Source organism: Sporothrix brasiliensis, assembly GCF_000820605.1.
Source record: "Sporothrix brasiliensis 5110 chromosome Unknown Cont19, whole genome shotgun sequence".
Classification (NCBI taxonomy): domain Eukaryota; kingdom Fungi; phylum Ascomycota; class Sordariomycetes; order Ophiostomatales; family Ophiostomataceae; genus Sporothrix; species Sporothrix brasiliensis.
The window spans coordinates 2,270,524-2,292,069 of NW_024467138.1; the positions used below are offsets into that span (position 1 = coordinate 2,270,524).

Here is a 21,546-nt window from a genome sequence, read left to right on the forward strand (position 1 = left end):
TTGCCGTTGCTTCTGCGAGTATTTCGCCATAAATTTTGCCGTTTCACCGCCACCACCAAAAACGCATTTTCTTTGAATATTTTTAATCGGCACCCCTGATTTTATATTGCTGTGTGGCTCCTCTAGCACATGAGCCTGAACGCTGCACGGAGGAATAGGGGCCAAAGACGTGAGTATCATATCACAATGCCTATTTATGCTGTGGGGCCTCGTTTTGTGTTGGAGCTCACAAATCTGTGTCATACAGCTTTTGCCTTGTCGTGCTCAAGAGAAACCCCATTTTTATCAGCCAGGCTGTACAAAGTCCAACTGGCGACATCCTCGCCATTGAATGCACCTGGCAAGAAAAGTACATACTCGCCCGCAGCTTGTCCCATTTCGTCGTCCGGAGTAGTCCGTAAAAAGCTTCAAAAAAACCAACCCTTTTTTATCCTCCAGGACACGGTAGACGGACGCGTCGACGGCAAACTGTGGCTTCATCCCTGCGTCACTCATCCGGTCGTCCCAACCGCCGTGTTAATTCCCCTATTTTGGCTCCCTCCTCCCCCCTCCCTCCCTTCATGCCTGAAGGCGTCCAGTGCACCGCGACGGACCCCACCGACTCAACACACGTTGAAGCCCCCCTGCGGGAGACCTGAATCGATGCAGGGTTTTGCTACGAGTCACCATTGAGACGCAATACTCCGTACGGAGTAACACGAAGTACATCTACTGTACTTCGGATGGGGCAGATGTCTTGACACAGCCAGTACATAACCCATGGATTGCCCCGTCTCCCATCGCATCGGCTGCCATTTTGATTAAGCAAGCAAAGCGAAAAGCCTCTTTCACGGGCTCTGTCTGTGGTACTGCGCAACACCTGGCCTCCTGCCACATCTACATATGTCCGTTGCCCGATCTCTTCTGGAAAGCAGCAGGCTATCCTCTCGTTTGAACCTCAATTCATACTTTTTGTTTCCCATTGTCGGCACCCCGTCCTTTCTCAGCGCCCTTTTCATATCCCATCGAATGTCTGCCACGCTGAGCTTCTATCAAAGTCAATACATTTTTTATTCCACTGGGCTGTGCCTGGCCAATCCACTCACGATTTACCGATCATAATTATTCCCGTCGAGCTTTGCCTCGTCTCCTTCTCGTTCTTTCCTCATCCTCCTCACGAAGGTATACGGGCCCGTGATTCCATACAGTATACGACAACATAATCGTATAAGCCGTACGCGCTCCAACGTCTACGCAAGTCTACCCAAAATGCAGTCGTCTCAATTTCATGCCTTGGCCGCTCGCTTGTCCCCCCAGAAGTTGCGTATCTCGCTCCGCCGCGCGTCTACATCTTCTACCGCCAGTAGCAGCAGGGATTCTTGCTCGTCGACAGACAGCTCCCCATTGAGCACAATCAACAGCGTCATCTTTCGCCAACCGTCCATTGTGAACATGGAGGAAGAGCGTAAAAGCTACGGAAGCGAGCTTTCCCTCCTCGAACCCCGACCAATTGTCTACTGGGGTGGATTGGAGGAAAGACTGGGCTCACTCTAAACTCACATCCACTGGCCTTTCCACTTTGTTGTCTCCGTTTGTCTTCCATCTAGTGTTCTTGCTGAATGCACACAAGAAAAGTGCTTTTATTTGTTTCTTTTACGATTTACGTTTTTCCTGGTTTCCTTCTTTTTCTTTTCCTTTGTTCCCCCCATCGCTTCAATATGACATGACCCTCGCCGGGGGGAAGGTTTGGCGCAAGGCGTTTCGGTGGCATACCTCTCACCAGAGAGGGCTTATACGTTGTTTTTATCCATACAAATTGTTAGCTCTCAACCAACTAAGGCTGCTGCTTCCATGTACTGTGTGCGCTCTTGCTTCGAAAGTAGCTATGCTAGCAGTTAAGTTAGGTCGCCATAACAACAAACTACAGTATGCACCACACACTTTCCAATCGAATCGTAGAGTAGTGACGGGTTCTGGAAATAGGGACCATTCGTGATCATACCATTAGTACGTCACACGAATAACTGAATTACTTCATGCCGCTTCCTAAGCTGCCTGCCAGTGCCATGAAGGCGAAGAGCACATATAGAACGGCTTCTAAACCCGGGCAAGTATCAAAAGAACAATGTTACAAGATGACGGACATTCGAAAATGGTCTCATACCATTACACCTGTGCGGTTATATCTAAACACCGAGCGCCCATCCAAGCAACAACAATAAATGCAAACATCATGAAAGGCGCGCCAAGGGTGCGTGAACACCAGGATGACAAAACAGCAAACAACAATCAACTTAAAAAGGATCGAGAAAGTAAGAAAATTGTGATCCGAGCACCTAAGGAGACAGGGTTTGACGAACTCGGAAGACCAACAAAAAAAATCCAATGCGCCTTAAAATAAAAACGATGCCCGTGGTAGGAAAAGGATCCTATAAGTGTTGCGACATAATAGCGGCCGTACACCGCTGCTAGTGATCACTCCGTGGCCGATACGCTTCGGATGCAATTGCAGCACAGGATAATGTTGAGGCTGAGAACCACACGATGCCCAGACGTGGTCGGGCTGCAGCCAAGCTCGTAACGGTTTACTCATGAGATCTCATCCACAGACAGGTCGGTATCCGTGATGCCAAAATGAACAGCATTTTTTTTCGCCCATTGGCGGGTAATAAGTGACGCTGGTTTCGTTAGTAAAACGCCCATAAAGTATATTCCGCCAAACAGTGGATCGTGTTCGCTATCGTCATAAAGTAGGATATTAAGCGGGTGTTGGGTTCGGCTATTCGTAAACAGTACCTTTCAAATATTTCTTACTAGCATATTTCTTGAAGAAAGCTTCGTGCGTAGAAGGGCGAGCGAGGTAGTCAACCATAAGAATGGCAACTGGTTCGATATCATCCTCGGTATAACCTGCATAAAAGGACAACGTCGCATCCTAAAGTCTGTTAGCCAGGAAACAATTTGGAACAATACACAAGCCGAGTGTTTCCCAGCCATAATCACTCCATTGCATGTACACTGGCAAACAAGCTACATGTATCAGGCGGATCTAAAAAACATACCCACTCGCCCCGGTCCAATATCAGACGGGCAAGAAACATAGCCGCCGCAGCAACATGGCTGGGACGATACGGCATGAAGCGGTGATCCAAAAGGCTGATTTCAGTCAGGTACTTTGCAACCGTGCGCGTCTGTATGTCGTAGTTGTCGGCTTTCGATACCCGACGGAGAAAGTTCATAGGGTTGGGATAACTGAGATCATAGTTGAGGGTGCCAAGCATGAACCGCTCGGCACTCAAAATTTCAGCCTCAGTGAAGCCATCATCTGCAACATGGCGGAAACTGCCGACGGAAGGAGACAGCACTTCCTCGTACTTGGCCGCAATGAACATGGCAGTGACCCCGACGAGCTGTAGTCTATCGAGCTGGACAACCTTGGCGGACAGGAAACGGTCGACGATATTGACAGCAAGAAAAAGAGTTTCCGGTAGAAGGTGGAAGCGGGTATGCACTTCGACTAACCAGTCAACTAGCACACCTCGTGTTTTCCAATCAAGCTCATCCTGGTGGTTCATGTAGCGCGGGTTGGGCAAGGAACTGCATTCCAAGTCACGTAGGTACTCGAAAATGTCCGCTGCATACTCAGCGACCATCTGTGGATCGTCCAAGTCCTCGCTGTCCAGATCCTTGACGCCTTCGGGATAGACGAAGTCAGTCGGCACGAACTCTTCAATTGTGTCGTTGAGCGGTAACGAAGGGTCCTGTTCTCTGGTGCTGTCACTGGTTGCAGGCTCCTCAAGCCGGGACGTGACGGTATGTGCCTTTTTGCGGACTGGCTCCTGGTCCTCAGTAGGCGCGTCGTCCTTAATGGTGGCGACGGAAGCCGATGCGGTAGCAACTTTTCTTTTCTGTACGGTGCCAATCGTTCCGTGTCCAGATTTCTTAGCATCGGTCGTCTTTTTGCTAGCCTCCTTCGTTGAAAGGGCTGTACGACCTGTAGAACGAGACGTATTCTTCTGGATGCCTGTAGGCTGTGCTGCCTTTGACACAAGTCCAGCTTTACCGGCAACCTTCTTCGCCTCTGCCACCTCGACCTTGGTGACGTTGCTCACGTCACCCAGTGCTGCCCGCTTTCGCAGGCCAGCGGGTTGGGCACTAGCAACCTGAACGGCCTTCTTGGCTTGTAGAGGCTTGGCAGGTACATTCAGTTCATCAACATGGAGCGAGGCCGCCTTCGCGCGGGTTATACGCGCAGCTGCCGAACTGTTCTCGTCATTCTCATTCGTCGCGAGACGCTGTCTAGCAGGACGTCCCTGTATAACGTTAGTATATTCTTCCGACATACACTGTGTGTCCTTTTCGCGCCATTGTTACTCACAGGCGGCATTTTTGCTTGTAATTAAAGGGCGATCTACAGAGAACGTTGTGATGGACTCTGCCAGGTTGTCTCACGCGTTTCTGGAACGGTAGATATGCTGTATGAACATATGTTAGCCAGTGCCGCGTGATTTCCATGTTTGGTATCCATCATGACGAATACAAGGTCGATACGAAACGCGCGACGTACAGACTTCGAATGGAGAGGGGCGCGGATACACGATCGAGGCGATATAGCCAGACCAGTGCTGAGATTGTCAAGGATGCTGAGACGTGATACGTCAAGCCGTGATCTGATGGCAGAACCTTGGCAATGTGTTTTGTTGAGTACGCGTTTGTGGTAGGCGAAGCGCGTGTGAAAAGGAAAGTTGCGGAGCTGGAAAAGAGAGGCAACGAGCCAAAAACGACGAGCGAGCGAGCATGTGCCGACGAGGGTGAACGCCGTGAGAAGGAAAGGAAGAAGAAATAGAGGAGAGTCTAAGAAGAAGAGGCAGAGGAAGAAGAAGAGAAAAGAAATAAAACTAAGACGTAAAGGCTCAGCTCGGTACGGAGAGGACGGACAGAATGTATGTTTTTGGTGCTAGTGGAGTCAGTAAGAAAGGCAGACAGAGATGTCCAAGTATTATTAGGGAGCCGACAAAAATCTGGCACATATGGAATGGTGCGTATGTGATGGAAGCAGGATGATTGAAGTGTTTTTGTTGTGCAACATGGAGTATTTCTGAGCCTGTCGCGTAGGCTCGGGAAAGCGCAAGCACGGTTGTCTCGTGGAGCGTGCCAGGTCACAAATGCTCCACTAGCAATTCGCGTAAGTTGCGTGACCTTGGGAGTTGGGAGGCACGTCCACAATCCACCAGGCTATTTGGGATGGTGCAGAGACACCCCTGGGGCAATAGCGCGACATTGCTCTGTGTTCTCTGGAGCAGCGACGACGAACATAGAAAGTCGTTGCCGGGCCAGGGAGTGTAAAACAACTATTACGGGGCATGCTCATCTGCTGAGAGGACTGCAAATCGCCGAGAGAAAAGATGCCTGCACCGTGACCAATCACCTAACCGCGGACAAGAGGTGCAGGGACAGAATGGGTGGACGGTCGTTCCCGCTTCGAACTAAAGTCCCTAGTCGTAAGATACGGAGAATACGGAGTCCTCTGTACATAGATACATTCGACGAACAACATGTTCAACACAATGTTCATCGTGGATTAACTTTATAATCTCATTAAGCTTGTATCGACATTGTAAAAACTAGACTCTCAAGTTCCTAGACTGTGGGCAAAATCTCATAGAAGAACGACATGAGAGGGAATTGCTTCAGAGGTAGGGGAGAGACCTAGAGGGAGTGATCAGCAAGGGGCTGGCCCAAGTGGACTACTGGAGACCGAAGCAGGTCTTATTACTTCAGAATATTGCAGAGGTGGACATAATTGTGGTGCGTGCCAGCCTACACATAGCACCCTAAGAAAACATCTGTCGCCTGCTTCTGGCGGGACGCGTTTGAAAAGCGGGACATCCAAGGTTGCATCGGCAAGCAACCCACTATCAACAGTGGCAACCGCACAGCAACGACACTTTCATTGGCTGCGTCACTTGTCAATCCGGGCCTAAGTATTGACCTGACAATTGGGTCGTGGCTCGTCGCGTTAGATCCACCGTCTTGATGTGTGGCTGAAGCGGACCGGATTAACCTCTAATGCGGCCGGACTCTTTTTTTTTTTCTGTGACAGGGGATCTAGCCGGCGAGCTGCTGGAACGACGGCCTGTTGTGGCATGCTTATTCGCTCTGAAAGCTTCTCTACACAACGCCACGCCTTTCCCATCACTAAGAGTTAGATGCGGCCGGGTCTCTCTGGTATCTTCTTGTCACCCAAAGAGCCACGGCCGAGTATCATGCTCCAGACCCGGCTCCGGTCTCTCGCCGGCCGCGTCCGCCAGGCCAGTAGCTTGTCTTGCAGCCTCACAAGAAGTCTCACGACGTCGGCCACAGCCGGGACCGCGACCGGACCCGGGCAGCAGGATGTGGCGGGAAGTTCTTTCTCTATACCGGCCGCCCCGGTTGTAGAGAGGACGGCAGCCATTCTTCGAACTTACAAACCGCGGACACCGGGTGTCCGACATCTGAAGCGGCCCATCAACGACCACCTGTGGAAAGGTCGACCTTTTCTACCATTGACGTTTCCCAAGAAGGGACACGGGAAGGGCGGCCGTAACAACCAGGGCAGGATAACGGTACGGCACAGGGGCGGCGGCGTGAAGAGGCGTATCCGCATGGTCGACTTTGAGCGGTGGGCGCCGGGTGCTCACCTTGTCGAGCGCATTGAGCACGACCCGGGACGAAGCGCGCACATTGCTTTACTCACTAACCAAGCTACGGGTCAAAAATCTTACATTGTCGCGGCAGAGGGAATGCGCGCGGGGGATATTGTGCAGAGCTACCGTGAAGGTATCCCACAAGATCTTCTGGACGTCATGGGCGGTGCTGTGGATCCGGGAATCCTTGCTGCGCGGACAGCGCATAGGGGCAACTGTCTCCCCTTGCACATGATTCCCATTGGTACCGTCGTGTACAATGTCGGATCGCAGGCAGACAAAGGCGCCGTCTTCTGCCGCAGCGCCGGTACTTACGCAGTCATCATAAGCAAAGAAGAGATGTCAACAGGTGACAACACCCAAGAAGGTAGCAGTCGTTTTGTGCAGGTGCGGCTACAGAGCGGAGAGGTACGCCGAGTGAGCAGGCACGCGTGTGCAACCATCGGCGTTGCCAGCAATCCGCACCATCAAGACCGCCAGTTGGGCAAGGCCGGCCGCAGCCGCTGGTTAAACATTCGGCCGACGGTGAGGGGCGTGGCGATGAACAGAGGTCAGCCCAGACCCCAAACTCGGCTAACCGGCCCTCGGTTGTAAATGTGCTATTGCTAATATGCTTGTGAGTGTTACAGTTGACCATCCGCACGGTGGCGGTCGCGGCAAGTCAAAGAGTAATCGACACCCCACAAGCCCATGGGGCACACCGGTACGTATCCTTTTACTACTCCCGTTGTGTCTGCCATTCTCCGATCGTGCTGCCGCGTCGAAGTTTCCAACTAACAAAGTGGACAGGCCAAAGGGGGGTACAAGACGAGGCGGACGCATAACATCAACAGATGGGTCATTACGCCTCGCCCAAGAAATATGGGCCGCCGCCGGAGCAAGGGGGGCTCCGAGTAGGGCAGTTGAGAACAGTATAGCAACATTGTTTGAACTTTGCAACAGATTTGGCCTGTTCGTTTTGCGCGATAAATCTTTGTCCGGAGATTTGTATATATTATGTAAGATATTGAGCAAAGACATACCCTCATGGCCACGCGCTCGTGTACGTACAGTTTACCAAAAACATAAATAGGTTATTGAATGACAATGAATACGCGGGCCTTGTTAATAATACATTTAAAGCCTTCTCCATACCAATCGTCGATTGTGTTTGGACTTTTATTGCAAATGTGTTCTCATCCGACAGATCCTCCATGACCAGGTTGAAACCCGCACTAAATACCACCTTGTAAATCGAGATTTTTTTTTGTAGCCGCACGCTGTCTGTCTTACCGAGCTACTTGGTGATGTTAACCTATTAGATGCACTGCCAGCAACTTTTTTTGCGCCATATATCAAAAGTAGAATTCATACGGAGCAAACTAAAAACAAGTTCTGGGCGTCCCACTGGAAAAATGAACAGTTTTCGCGCTAGAGGGATATGTGTACTACAAAGTCCCTTCTTCTGCGCAAAGTAAACAGTGGGGATTTTGCAGGGGCCTATGCAAAGCCGGGACTCAGCCGCGCTAGGTTGATCCAGACCATGAGACCATCTTCCCATCCTGCCGCCTGTTCAAGAGTGACCAAGCCGTCGAGCATCACGCTCTTCATTTCCACATTCGAAATACGTCGGAATAAAGCGCATCGTAATTCTTCTTGCATATATAAATACTCATAATACACCTAATTATTACATTCCATCACGCGCTAGAAAGTGGCTCGTACGCCGTCCAGTTTCATTTCACACCGAACATCACGGAACCTATAGTGACTTCAGCTCTCTCCACACGCCGTGTCGCCGTCTTCTTATATATACTGAACACATTGTACGCTTTCTTCTTTTCTTACTGTTTTTTATTTATTTCCTTGCCCTTTCTCTCTCAAATCATCATCCCTGATTCATATTCGCCAAACTCCCCGCCAACCCGACAAAGCTCGCCCGAGGCATCCCATGCCAGACATTAGCGCTGCACCCCTCATCACACGCGCTTCATCGCCATCCCATCCATATCCCCAAACGGGCACGCATTATCCGGGCCAAAGCCCGGTGCCAGGTGTCCAAATGGCCAACTCCAACCGGTGGGGGCCACGCGCGCGGCACGCTTCCGCATGGGTTGTCGCATCTGGCATTGTCGACTGGCTTCTCGTCGTGGCCACAGCCATTGGTGGCTTCTACCTTGGCAACATTACGCCCACCAAGAGACCCTTCCAACTTGAAAACCCGGATATTTCGTGAGTGCCCTCTTCTATCCATCGGGCCCTGTTTGACTTCATAACTGCTCGCCACTCATGTTCACTGGCTCATTGGCTCAGGTTTCCATATACGATCCATGAAACTGTCAGCACACGAAATCTAGTCATTGCCACAGTCGTTGCCCCTGTGGCCACAATTATCGTCGTGTCGCTTATCTCAATCCCTGGCTTATCTGTCGCCCCAGGCACGCCGCGTGCCCTCTTGTGGCGACGCAAATTATGGGAGCTATATGCCTCGTTGCTCTCATATGCTCTGGGCATGGCAGCACAGTGGTTTATTATCAACGGGTTGAAAAACATATGCGGCAAGCCACGGCCAGATATGCTCGCTCGCTGCCAGCCAGACATTCTGAACGTGGCGCAGTACGTCGTGGGTGGTATTGCAAACATAACTTCTAATGGCCAGCTGGTCAGCGCCGATATATGCACCAACAAGGACGCGTCTGTTTTGAATGACGGCTTTCGCAGTTACCCGTCTGGCCACAGCTCTTCCTCGGCGGCTGGCTTGGGATATGTCGCGCTTTTTCTAGCCTTTAAATTCGGCGTCGTCTTCCCATTTGCTAGTCTACCGGCCGATAGAGAGACTTCAGCTCTTGTCGCGTCAGCATTTCCAAGCCGTAGTCCCTTTGTAAGCCTCCAACAGGACATGTACGAGCTCCACGACACCGGCCGCCTCGGTCTCCTCGATGGCCACTCTCCCATATCCGGACATACTCGGACCCGCAAAGATGACAACCGCCAACTTCGCGCTTCGCCAAATGGTACAATGCTGTCTACAAGGCGGTCCGGAGCTGCCCCGCCACTCTATCTTCTTGTGGTTGCACTTGTCCCATTTTTCGCATCCATATTTATTGCTGCCTCTCGCTGGTTCGACTTTAGGCACCACGGCTTTGACATCTTATTCGGGTATGCAATTGGCACTGTGACAACACTGGTTGCGTTCCGCATGTACCATCTTCCATTGAGTCGAGGAGCTGGCTGGGCCTGGGGCCCCCGAAGTGCCGACAAAGCTTTCTGGGCCGGCGTCGGAAGCAACAGCTGGGCGGTACCTTGGGAGCATTTGGCCGCACGTACGCATGGTGCCGAAAGCGACTACGAATCGACGGTACCTCATAATAGTGGATTATCCGAAGCTCCCCTGTCACGAAGAGATACTGCCTCGCGCAGAAGGGCAGCCCGTGGGGCAGCTAGTAACGGTGGCCTTGGTGACGACCTGGGAAACGCGGTCTAACCATGGCAAATCACTTGCCTTGTTTTGTTCGTCGTTCTATGAGAAGGGAAGGCATTGACTTGGCATGTGCAAGTGGCCACTTCATTCAACCTCGAAGAGCCATTGTTAGTATCGCAATGATAAATCACGGTGGAAAATACTCGGGCATTTCAATAGTTAATAGAAACATCAGTGCCGACACCCATCCGTCGAAGGTCCGGTAGCACATTACTAGCAACGTAAAAGAACACAATGGAGATGGAAGTTCTACGCTAAATACAACAAAACAAAACCCATGTCGACCAAGTGCATCTTCACCGAAATACATCCATACGCCCAGTACTTCCAACAGATAAGCGACAGCAAAACGACAAAGAAACAAATTAGTGGGCAGCAATATCTACTGTTCAATCATATTACCATGGCACCCGTGTTGGATACATGATGGTCTCGGTTATCGCGTGACTGGTCGTCTTCCTCTTCCTCCACCTCATCTTCATTACCTTCGTATTCGTCATCCTTGAAACCACTCTCGATTTCTTGTCTTCGAAGTCTCCGCCTCATGTCGTCCCTCATAGTATTTTGCCACCGAATAAGGGCAGCAGAAGCGTGCACCTTGAAGCCATACACCCGAGGTATGTACCGTTCGGCTGTCTTAGGGGGGATTAGAGCAGGGTAGACTTGAAAAAGAATGTTGTGGAAGGAGGTCCCAAAATAGGCACCGTCGATAACGGCATGGCGAGTTGATTTCGGATTGTATATATCTTCGCACCGACCACAGTACAGCTTGACGGGCCGCACGTTTGGGATATCCGATAAGCCCATGGGGAGGAGTGGATGGGAGTGGCAATTGACACGAGGGCATTTCCCGAAATCCGACTTTTTGTATTTTTCCAGCTATAACGAAGCGAAAAAAGGAAAGAAAGCGGATAAGGTTAGCCACGTTCCTGAGCACGCAATGCATCGAGATGCTATAAATTGGCATAAAAACACGATGAAAAGAATAGAGGGTGTAAATGAAGCACCGAATCAAAAGGTAGGCAGGAGAAGGAAACAGCAAATACCATTTTAGCAAGACCCCGGGTTGTCACAATATAGCGCGCGTGGACGAGGCCGTAGAGGTGCCGAGCAGATTTTTCGATGGTTTCACGCATTTCGTCATCACAGTCGAGGTCAAAAACGTCGGTAACGAGGTCGAGCGCATATTGGTAGTATTGCACTTCTGTGTTCAGCCCCGTCAGGTTGAAACGATCTGTGAGATAGTCTTCGTCAATCTCGCAGAAATATTCATTTCCCCGGGACGATATGAACTAGGCTCGGAAGTTAGCAGTTAGCAGGAAGCTACGGTCGTAGTGCAACGCAATGGGCTGAAAGTTGTTCGTGGTGACAGAAAAAGTGACAGGAAGAAGGTCGGCATGCGGAACAACCGCTGCGCCAGCATTAGAAACTGCAAGTTGCAATACGAACCCAATCCCGCCAGTAGCTTGTGTACTCGCTGTCCGTCTCGCTCACAAAGTCGTCCATAGCTGCAGATTAACGAACGACTTTCCGTCCACCTTGTTCTCGAGGCAGTAACGCGGATAGCCCATCAAAGTCATGAGTCTCGAAATTGACGTTCGTGATGTTTGTGGGCGGGGCAAAGAGCTGAGCCATGCTAACCAATGACCCAGATGTGGCGCAGTTTCAGCCACAGCTTTAGGAAAGGTTCTAGTTTCTGAATCCAATATTTAACCACTGCGAATTGGTTCGCTCCTAGTCAAGCGGAAATGGAATATGGACTGTTTCAGACTAAAGCGAGGATGACGAGCTGCAATTGCCTGCTGATAAGTGCACCTTACTAATTTCATCGAAACACGCCACAATTATTTCATACTCTTATTACCCCCTATGATAGCGGCGCAATCTCCCCGATTGTCTAGACCATGCATTATTTTCCTTTCGTTGCTTTCTGCCGTTGACCACTTGTACAATTGTGCCGGCCCTCGTAATGTGTACGTCCGGTTGTATGAAACTCAGGTCATACTTACCACAGCTGCTGCTTCTAGGGATAACAGGAAAGTGGTTACAAATTGGAAGTCACCCTCGTTTCAAGATTTTGTCAGCCAAACGATGAGCGCCTTTAGATGTCAAGTGTTCGGGCCAGCAACATAACCGCGGATGCCCACGTAAGTTTCGCGTACCCCGTTAAAAAAGGTATATTATGGGTGCCGAGGATATAAGAAACAGCAAAGACTAAGAAAAACCTAAAAGTTAGATAGCTGCCCAGTTTCATTTTGCCCGTAGGCTGGATAATTCAAAACGAAGGATCTCATACCTCCGCGATGTAATTACGGCGTGCTTCGTACCAAGAACATTAGCTCATGTAATCATGGGCTGTAGCTGTGTTGCTTGCGTCTTATACCGTATTTATTAACCCGTCTCATTCATATCTACATTGGAGCTCACCATCAAATGTGGTTGCGGCCGTTGTAGCTTCAAGGAAATGAATGGAAATAATGAGCTCTCCGGACAGGAACGATTTCTTCACATGAGGTTACTCTTTTGTAAATAATAAGATATGGCGTGCTCGGTATTAGTCGATTCTGTCTATGCAACTCTACTCTATGCAAGAAATCATGCGTCGCAATGATACTCGCTACTTGCAAGGCAGTCATCGCTACTGCCTAAAAAGCATTTAAGCCCTTACAGCATTCAGCCTTGGTTCTGCGGGGAGTGGTGGCCACTTCCATGATAAGGCGAGGGAAGGGCAGGCAGGCAGACCATCGAGACATCCTTGCTCTGTCTACTGTTGTGATGTCCGGCATGACAACCAAGTGCGCTCCCCTCTCCCCTCTCCCTCGCTTGCTCTACCGTTCTTCACCGTCCTACTTTGTCGCTTTCACCCGCCACACTCCCTTTCTGCCGCGCTCTCATTTTCTTATTTGATACACTTCTTGTATCGCCTCGTCACATTTGACCATAGTAGATATTTCCTGCAAAAGTTGTAGCTAATACTGCCCCCCCCCCCCCCCCCCCGACGGACACCTCTCACTTCTGATGCGCGATGGCTCATTCTTCTACATTCTAAACATAGCCTTCATACCGGCCAGTCCGTAAACCGGTCTTACCCGTGTCCGCCACTATGGTCTCCGCACCTTCACCGGGCCCGTATTCACCGACCGTTAACATTCTGGATACTGAGGCCTTGGCAAACAACCACAGGGTAGGCGGTGCGGTGACACGGAAGATATTTGACTAAATGAGGCCTGTCATCCTGCGCATCCCGTAAGCTCCACTCCTGTGCTGTTACAGGTTTGACGCTCGCAAACAGCAGGTGGTAATCGCACATAATTTACGCGCTCCACCAACGTTCGACGACAGATATGATCGCGTCCCGAATAGGCCTTACGCCGACAAAAGAACGGAATATGAAAGCTCGAGGGTTACCTTTTCCATAACATGCAGACTACGCTGCTGACGCTAATATATCTCCCGTGAACGTCCCGGCTCCAACGCCGGCGGCAGGCCTTCGGCTTCGGCGCCGGTGGAACACCTCATTTCAGCACACGCTCCCCCTTTTAAAACATCTCCAAAAGCAACTACGTCAACCCAAGAACCAGCGGCCGCAACCTGCTCTCGCCGCGTCCGTCTTCTCTCATCCTCTTTTGTTCTGCCCAAGGTCATCATAGCAGCCTTAGGCTCATTCCCTCGCGTGTCCCCTGTGAATGAATACGACTTCTAATGCCCCTGACCAGTCTGAGTACCGCCGTATGATCAGCAATTCAAGCGCCATTCATGGTCTGGGATTCACGGGGCTCACAATGTCAACGAGTCCTGACCATAGAGCAGGAGTGGATTCAGGGCTTCCGGTATTTCATCGTTAAAAGCACCTAGTAAATGTCACAGCTCAACTTGACAACCTGCGCTATAAACTGCAAATACTGCGCAAGTTTTCTGAAGATAATCGTGAGTAGCTACCCAGAGTTATCCCTTTACGTTCCTTCCCTCTTTGTCTCTACCCTTGCCTCAATGGGAATAAAGCATCGAGTGTATCGAGACTGTATGCTCAGATCGAGTTATGCCTGCCCCAACATGTCTCATATTGACCGTACATTGCTTCACTTTGCCTTCATCTTGGTCGCTTATGTGCTTCACCTACCAAGTTATTAGCCCCACGAGAGGCATGAATTGCGTATACGGTCCTTCTCTCTATGAAGCGAAGCCTCTGCTGGCTTCGTCGAGTGTCTGAGAAATATGAATATGTGCTACGATCCAGCCGTACGTGTTTGGAGCCAATGGGAAAGGTTAGCATCAAAACGAGCGGCCACAATCACTGACGATGTGTTGACGAGACCTGCGCCCACTACATCTACGGCTTCCCACAGAAATCCGAGCTTGATCGGCACTCTAGGACACACGCCTTACATGCCAAGCGTAACTCTAGGCTTTCCGGGGGTAGTTGGCTGGTATTCCACTATATTCGGAACCACTGCACGGCCAGTCATCGTCAAGCATGCTGAGCCGCCCCTCGCATACACAACTTCCTGCCGTCGTATCAAGTCGTGGTAACAAAACGACGTTGCCTTCTCGACCAGATTCGATACAGGGTGCAAGTTGGCGCGACTCCTCGGGTACCTTCTCCTTCGCTCCCCAGCTATCAGGTCATGTAAGGAACCAGGACTCGGCGTCTATGAAAGTGAAGGTCGACCCTTTGCTGCCACCTCTTAAACGCAGCCGTGTTGGTCCATCTAGGCTTAGATCGATAGGTGAGCTGTTATTGTTGCGTGCAGCCAACACCTGTCTTCGTTGTAAGACATTAGAGTTGGAGGTATATACGACATGCATTTTGTGGTCTTATACACCCCGAGACCGAGAAACAGAGATTTGGACAAGGGGTACAATGGGCCTGGTACGGACTTCCCTTCGGCCAACCTGTAAAGTTATAACCGCCGTTTTGAAATATGCCGTTCCAAGAATTGCGTCGATAGAAGGCCAACCAGATGATAACAAGTGAGATTTTGGGACTGCTTGCTCCTCTTGCAACCCAACCAACCCAAAGTATGGTGAGCTTGTCTTTTGGAAACCTTTGGATGTCGCCGGGAACCGCTTAGCAACTTTGCCGACATACTTGTTCCAGATGACGCCTCATCAGCCACCCAACAGGCACTATCTTCAGGTCTACCAACATATCTTCCGACTCTGTAGCCATTGCCACGCGGACGAGAAGCTTACTGTGAAAATATATAGCACTCTCACCTTCGGGACTCGTGTCATTGAAATGACCAGCACCAGTATTGATGCTGCTTGCAACCAGCCGTAATGTGGTCGGTACCTCGTACAAATTCTAGCAACTTTCGAAACCGAAACTTAGTGGCCTCCTATCATCCGGAAGCAGACAGTCCGAATCCCAGACATTCCCTCTCTTTACCGATCCAAGTTTCTTCTAAGGAACATCTCGTTCTTTGCATTTCAGCTGCCCGAACCGCCAATTGCGTTTGCTACCTTTTTACTCCTCAGCTCCATACGCGGCATGCGAACAAGGGAGCGCAGTCGCCATAGTGTTGTACGCACCTGCATGATCCAGTATCTCGAGTCACTTGAAGTTCTCATGGCGAAGGAGAACACGGTGAGCACAAAACAGTACCGGGCTGTATTCTTCTCCATGTGCATCTTCAGCGTCGTAGAAGTTGTTCTTGTCAAAATGGCCTCGGTCAGACATCGCGGTATTGAGCCGATGTAAGAGAGACTTGCATCACGTATCTGCGACCACATACACGCTGCATGTAAAGCGTCAGTGACCATATTTAAGAATCGGCTCCCATCACTTCTCAACGATGACAATGAAACCCTTCTGGATGAGGACTGGGAACTCTACAATACCACATCTTTGATTGTCAAGAGGGGTACCTGGAACGACAAGGGCATCCCATCCACGTCCTCATTCTCGATGCCACCAGGCAGCATGGATATCAGCGGCGGTGTTTTGCATGGCTCTGTACGACCGGTCGAGCTTACAATATCCTACAAAGCTTACGGCAGACTATCCTAAAAACGTATTCTCTCGTCATTCTATGCAACCACACGTAGAGAAACACGAGACTCCATACGTTCATATGACTCAACCTCCAGGTGTCTCGCTCTAAGATATTGAAAACAGTTCATGCTACTCTTTTTGTGTTCGGGGTTCCACACTCCCTATATAGGATGAAACGAATAAATCGCCATCCCAGAGATTGCCCGCCGGTCAAGTGTAATGCAGGTCCTGCAACGAGTGTCCCGAAGGGTTTCTCAGTGAGCACCAACTAAAGCGACCTACAGATGCAAGCCACACGAATGTTATAAAGAGGTGGACCTGTACAGAGCCTGAAAACACCTCAGCTGCGGCCTCGTGGCGGCCTGCTATATCCTTATCAAATTGCAAAGTATGCGTGGCAAGGACAAAATACGGCGCCTACTATAACGTAGCAGCACATCTACGCCGAGCTTACTTCGGCCCTTCCAAGATCGAGGGAACAAACAGCGAGTGCCTCCAATAACAGTCCTCCTACATTGAATGCAAGAGGTTGGGCATGCCGCCGAGACGTGGGATGATTTACTCGTTGCTGATGGCGAATTTGAATGCAATTGCATATCTGCCACCGACATACCGCCAAGTTCACACTTTCATCCCTCTCCTCACCGCGACACATCCCAATTTCTCTCTCGACCGCGATATAGCCTCTAGTGGTCGCGATGTACATGTTACGACCACGTGAGGCGTGCCTAGTTTATAGACCGGCCTAGTACGTCCGTCGATTGGTAAGGTCTTGACTCACATCTGCCAGAGTATGATGGGTATGAAAGATGAACATTGTTTATATAAGTGCGCTGGGGAAATGCTTCGCCCAAATGACATAACAAACAAGTATATGCGCCCCCTAAAGACCATGTTGAATGCTCGCCTAAATGCGTATAAACTGACACCTACCGATTGATCGAGAACCACGCCTAGTGTCAGATAGGTACAGTACTTTGTGTAGAAGCCCTGGTCTGCAAACTGCTTGTTGCTACCGAGCTCCCTCCATTGTCTTCTTCGTTTTCCTGCGCCCACCGTCTCTCGCGCAGGGGCATATCAACGCCCGAAGCAGCCCGCTCACCATTGACCTCGGCTTTCCAGGCCCAGTACTCCGACAAGCGGGCCTCTGCATATGTGGCATAATCAAAATCAATGTCTGATATCGTCGCCTGGATAAGTGCCCATATGCCCCAGTAAAAGCCTGGCACGCCGCGAAATACATCGACCTCTTCGAGCATTCTTGCCTTCTCAGTCTCTGGGTGGAAGGGCTCGGAGCCATGGGGCGGTAGCTGTCGTAACTTCGCGTATACGTTAATGTATTCGTCTATGAAGGCACGACGCTGCTCAACAGTCGGTAATACATTCATATTGCAGTCAAAACCACCCCACTCTGCGAAATGGTTCGCAATATCAAACGCGGCTGGGGCGGGAACGGCATATTCGTAGTCTATAAAAGTGACTTCGACAGGTGGCCCATTCGTTGCCTCTGCGCTGGCGGGTAGGATAATGATATTACCACTTAATAAGTCGTTATGCGCAAAAACAAGTCCGTCCTTGCCAAGTCCGGAACGGTGGCTAAGGCTCGCTACCAGGCTTTTGAGTTCCGCTTGTAATACCGCTATACGCTCCCGGCAGACGGCCGTGTCTGCTGGCAATGCAAGTATCCACTTCTGCATAACAGTCCAGATGTTCGGCTCGAGTTTGCCCTGTGCAATGGGCGTACCCGCATTGGGCGAAACAGAGGCGGCCTCGACTGTTGAGCCTAGGACGTCACTGTTTTGTCCACCGTGAGGTTGGCCATTTGAAGGACCGTCACTGATTCTACCATCCACACTGATCGGAGCGGTAATTGCCTGCGGCAGGCATGGGACTGTTGCATGCCATTGTGCCAAACGCCTGGCAATGGCCATTGATATCTCTGGGCGGCGTATATCTTCTGGTCGCGTGACCTCGCCACGGATGAAACGATACAGCATCCCGTTCTCGAATCGCGCAAGGAGGGTCGGGGCAAGTCCATACTGCATGAGAAGCTCATGGTTCTGTGCCTCGCGTTGGCGGTCAATGATCAGGTCGGTGCCATGGCCGTATGCGCGGAGAAGTAGAGCATCTTGGTCGATCGCATCTTGTGAGAGCCCCGGTTTCCGATTGACAGCTTTCAGTAGTGTATTCGTGATTCCATCTGTAAATCTGATGAATTCGACACTTGAACCCGGTAGCTGCCAGTTGGGGCTCAGCGTAAGAACTAACTCGAGAGCAGAGCGTTCGGGGTCATGTGAGTCGTACCTCAGGGGGACGAAGGGCACGTGTCGGTTACAGGGCTCGAAAGCCATCACTTAGGATGTGAAGACTGCCAATATCTGTGGTATCATATGCGATGGTTGGTGGATGACTACTCCTTGTGGTAAGAAGCGTTCTGTCTCGGTTTACTTCGTGGCGGCGGGCATCGTTGTCACATTAAATGTCGGTGATTTGGTGCTGTAATTACGTTTTCGAAGTCCACATACCACTTCGACATAAATAATAAGGGATTGGTTAACAGGGGCTGCTAATAACACACATGTGGCTCCGAGTAGGTTGCACCGGTCCGATACATATGAAATTTCTTACTTAATATAAATAACGGCTTCTGATTGGCTAAAGACCCTGTTATACGCGGGCCCCCTTCACGGGAGCCTGTCACTACGTCTCGTTCTTAACCAGCATAGCCCTCCTACCCTCCTTCGTCGGACATACGGGTGCACCGATAAGGTGAGGGCAAAATCGAAGTAAAAAGTATAACCCTCCCGCTCCGTCGTTAAACGCACGGTTACTCCGATCGGCTCGCTAGGCTAATTCTACCTACTACAACCTACTACCGGGTTTGGTTTGGTTTGGTTTATTTTACCGCCACAGTGCAGGTGATTCTGCCACCCTATTAGGGTATACGGGCGGGCGCTGGGCCTATCTAACTAACTATGGTGCCTGAGGCACCTCCTCGGTGTACGACTACAGCCTCCGTTTACTGAGCTAATTAAACTGTCGTGTGTGGAACACTGTGACGTACTGTGTTTACTAGTTTAGAGTGAGAGGGAATATAGTACGAATAACTATAGGTTAAAACGTTACGGGTCGTTAAAACGGTTAAAAGTAGACCCGAACCTTACCGTTATAAGTTTAAACGTTAAAACGTCCGTTATTATAGGACGTAAAAGTAACGAATATAAAGATATAAAAGTAACGAATATAAAGATATAAAAGAAATATAAAGTTAAATTAATAATAAAAAAAAGAATAAAAAAAAAGATTAATAACGAGTAAAGGTTTATTTATAAGTAACTTTAACGGTTTTAAGGTTACTCGAAGGGTTACTCGTAACCTTTCGTATTATTAAACGAAAAAGGAGAGTTTAATAATATTAATACCGAACTCTTTATTTTCGACTCGGTATAAACTAGTTAAACTTCGTCGTTTATTCTTTAAATCCTTTAATACTTCCTTTTAAAAGTCGTCGAAGTATAAAAACGAATAACGAGTTTTAAACTTAAAGACCGAACTTCGACGGTTTATACGTTATATAATAAGTCGTTCGTTATAATTAATAAAAACGAGGTATATACGGTTTAATCGTTTTATTATAAAGTGTATAACGTTATTATTTTAAAATTTTAAAAAACGATTAAAAGAATACGAGATATTATAATAACTTTATTAAATAAACTTATCGGACTTAAACGGTGTTTATAACGAAGAGTTAATTAAACTTCCGTTTAAGTTAAAAAAGTCGTAACCTTCGGTTTCGACGGTAGTATATTTATTATAAATAATTATAAAATAAGTCTTTATAATAAATTAGTTAATAAAAAGTATTAGTTTCGAGAACGAAGGTAAGTGTGTATTATAATAAAGACTAATTCTTACCCCTTCTTCCCTTTAAGAAGAAGGGAGTCCTTTTATTTAAAAAGAAAGGTTTTTTACTAACGTAGTATTAACGTGTGGTTAAAGACTAACTACACTACGTTTTATTATATAAACCTAGTCACTTAATTCGTAGTCTTCGATTACGAATCGATTATAATAATTATTCTCTCTTTTTAATAAATTAAACTTTAGTTTTTCTCGTAACTTTCTTTAATCTCTTTACTTTTACTCGGGTAAGGAGTATCGGAAGTTATAGTTAATCTTTTAATTATATACGATAGTTTGTTAATTCGTATACGAGTTACTTTATAATCTTTTATATTATATAATAGTTTAGTTTATCGGTTATCGACGTAATATAAGACTTAAAAGTATTAAATATATTTAAATTATTTATCGTTAAACGTCGATATTTAAATAAATATTCTCGTTTTCGATTAAATACCGTTTAACGTCGTCGTTTTCGTAAAATATATTAATAGTTATATAATAAATAAGTAACGACGAGTATTTACGGATTATTTTTACTTAAAACGTTTATTTATAAATATTACTCTTTTTATAAACGTTATTTACTTTTATTACTCTTTTTTCGTATACGAGTATAAAATTAATTACTCGATTAAACTTTTATTATAACTCGTTTTTACTCTTTTTACTCTTTACTTACTTTTAACTTAACGAACGTTTTTTAAATAAATTATTTTTTACTCGTAAAAGAATCGTAACTCGTTTTCTTTTTTTTCTTTTAATACTTTATAAAATTATCGATTATTTATCGTTTATAAATCGTTAGTTAAACTTTTTAATAACTTTTTTTATTCGTTAATATATTATAGTTTATTTACTTAAAAGTCGTTTTTAATTAGTATTTTTTAATATACCTTTTAAAACTCTTTAACGTTATAAATACGGTAAAGATAAGTCTTTAAACGATATTATAATAAAAATTTTATAATCTTTACCTTTTATCTCCCCGTTTTTACGTAATAACGTAAATAATTCGGATTTAACCGTTTAACGTTTATCGACCGTATTAAACCGTACGTTTATTCGACGTATTATAAACTTACTTCGTCGTTCGTTTACCTTTTTTTATATTAATTAACTTATAGTATCGAAGGTTAAAAAATACACTTACGTTCGTATTATTACTCGACGTATCGACGTTAATTCGTTTATAAGTGTTATAAGTGATTATAAAATAAGTCTTTATAATAAATTAATTAATAAAAAGTATTAGTTTTAAAGACGAAAGTAAGTATATATTATAATAAAGACTAATTCTTACCCTTTTTTTTTAAAAGGAAAAAAAGAGTCCTTTTATTTAAAAAAAAGGCTTTTTATTAACGTAACGTTAACGTATAGTTAAAGACTAGTCACACTACGTTTTATTATATAAACCTAGTTACTTAATTCGTAGTCTTCGGTTACGAATCGATTATAATAATTATCCTTTCTTTTCGATAAACTAAACTTTAATTTTTCTCGTAACTTTTTTTAATCTT

The 21,546-nt window shown here is 47.6% G+C and overlaps 5 protein-coding genes across 5 annotated transcripts; 2 read left to right on the top strand and 3 right to left on the bottom strand.

The window, feature by feature from the left end:
* Positions 1-2,737: 2,737 nt before the first annotated feature.
* Positions 2,738-4,366, bottom strand: SPBR_00493 (G2/mitotic-specific cyclin 1/2; the record flags this gene model as incomplete). Its single annotated transcript, XM_040758812.1, has 3 exons — positions 2,738-2,758; positions 3,042-4,274; positions 4,358-4,366. The coding sequence occupies 3 exons, from the start codon at positions 4,364-4,366 to the stop codon at positions 2,738-2,740; spliced, it is 1,263 nt and encodes a 420-aa protein (XP_040618440.1).
* A 1,879-nt stretch (positions 4,367-6,245) lies between these two features.
* On the top strand, positions 6,246-7,489 carry SPBR_00697 (50S ribosomal protein L2; the record flags this gene model as incomplete). Its single annotated transcript, XM_040759016.1, has 2 exons — positions 6,246-7,215; positions 7,455-7,489. 2 exons carry the CDS (start codon positions 6,246-6,248, stop codon positions 7,487-7,489), a joined length of 1,005 nt encoding a protein of 334 aa, XP_040618441.1.
* Positions 7,490-8,595: 1,106 nt separating this feature from the next.
* Positions 8,596-10,128, top strand: SPBR_09034 (uncharacterized protein; the record flags this gene model as incomplete). The annotated part of the gene is made up of 2 exons (XM_040767160.1): positions 8,596-8,876; positions 8,958-10,128. The coding sequence occupies 2 exons, from the start codon at positions 8,596-8,598 to the stop codon at positions 10,126-10,128; spliced, it is 1,452 nt and encodes a 483-aa protein (XP_040618442.1).
* Positions 10,129-10,518: 390 nt separating this feature from the next.
* Positions 10,519-11,631, bottom strand: SPBR_09044 (uncharacterized protein; the record flags this gene model as incomplete). Its single annotated transcript, XM_040767170.1, has 3 exons — positions 10,519-10,761; positions 11,172-11,417; positions 11,575-11,631. 3 exons carry the CDS (start codon positions 11,629-11,631, stop codon positions 10,519-10,521), a joined length of 546 nt encoding a protein of 181 aa, XP_040618443.1.
* A 5,448-nt stretch (positions 11,632-17,079) lies between these two features.
* SPBR_01146 (uncharacterized protein) lies at positions 17,080-17,379 on the bottom strand (the record flags this gene model as incomplete). Its single annotated transcript, XM_040759463.1, has 1 exon — positions 17,080-17,379. One exon carries the CDS (start codon positions 17,377-17,379, stop codon positions 17,080-17,082), a length of 300 nt encoding a protein of 99 aa, XP_040618444.1.
* Positions 17,380-21,546: the final 4,167 nt, after the last annotated feature.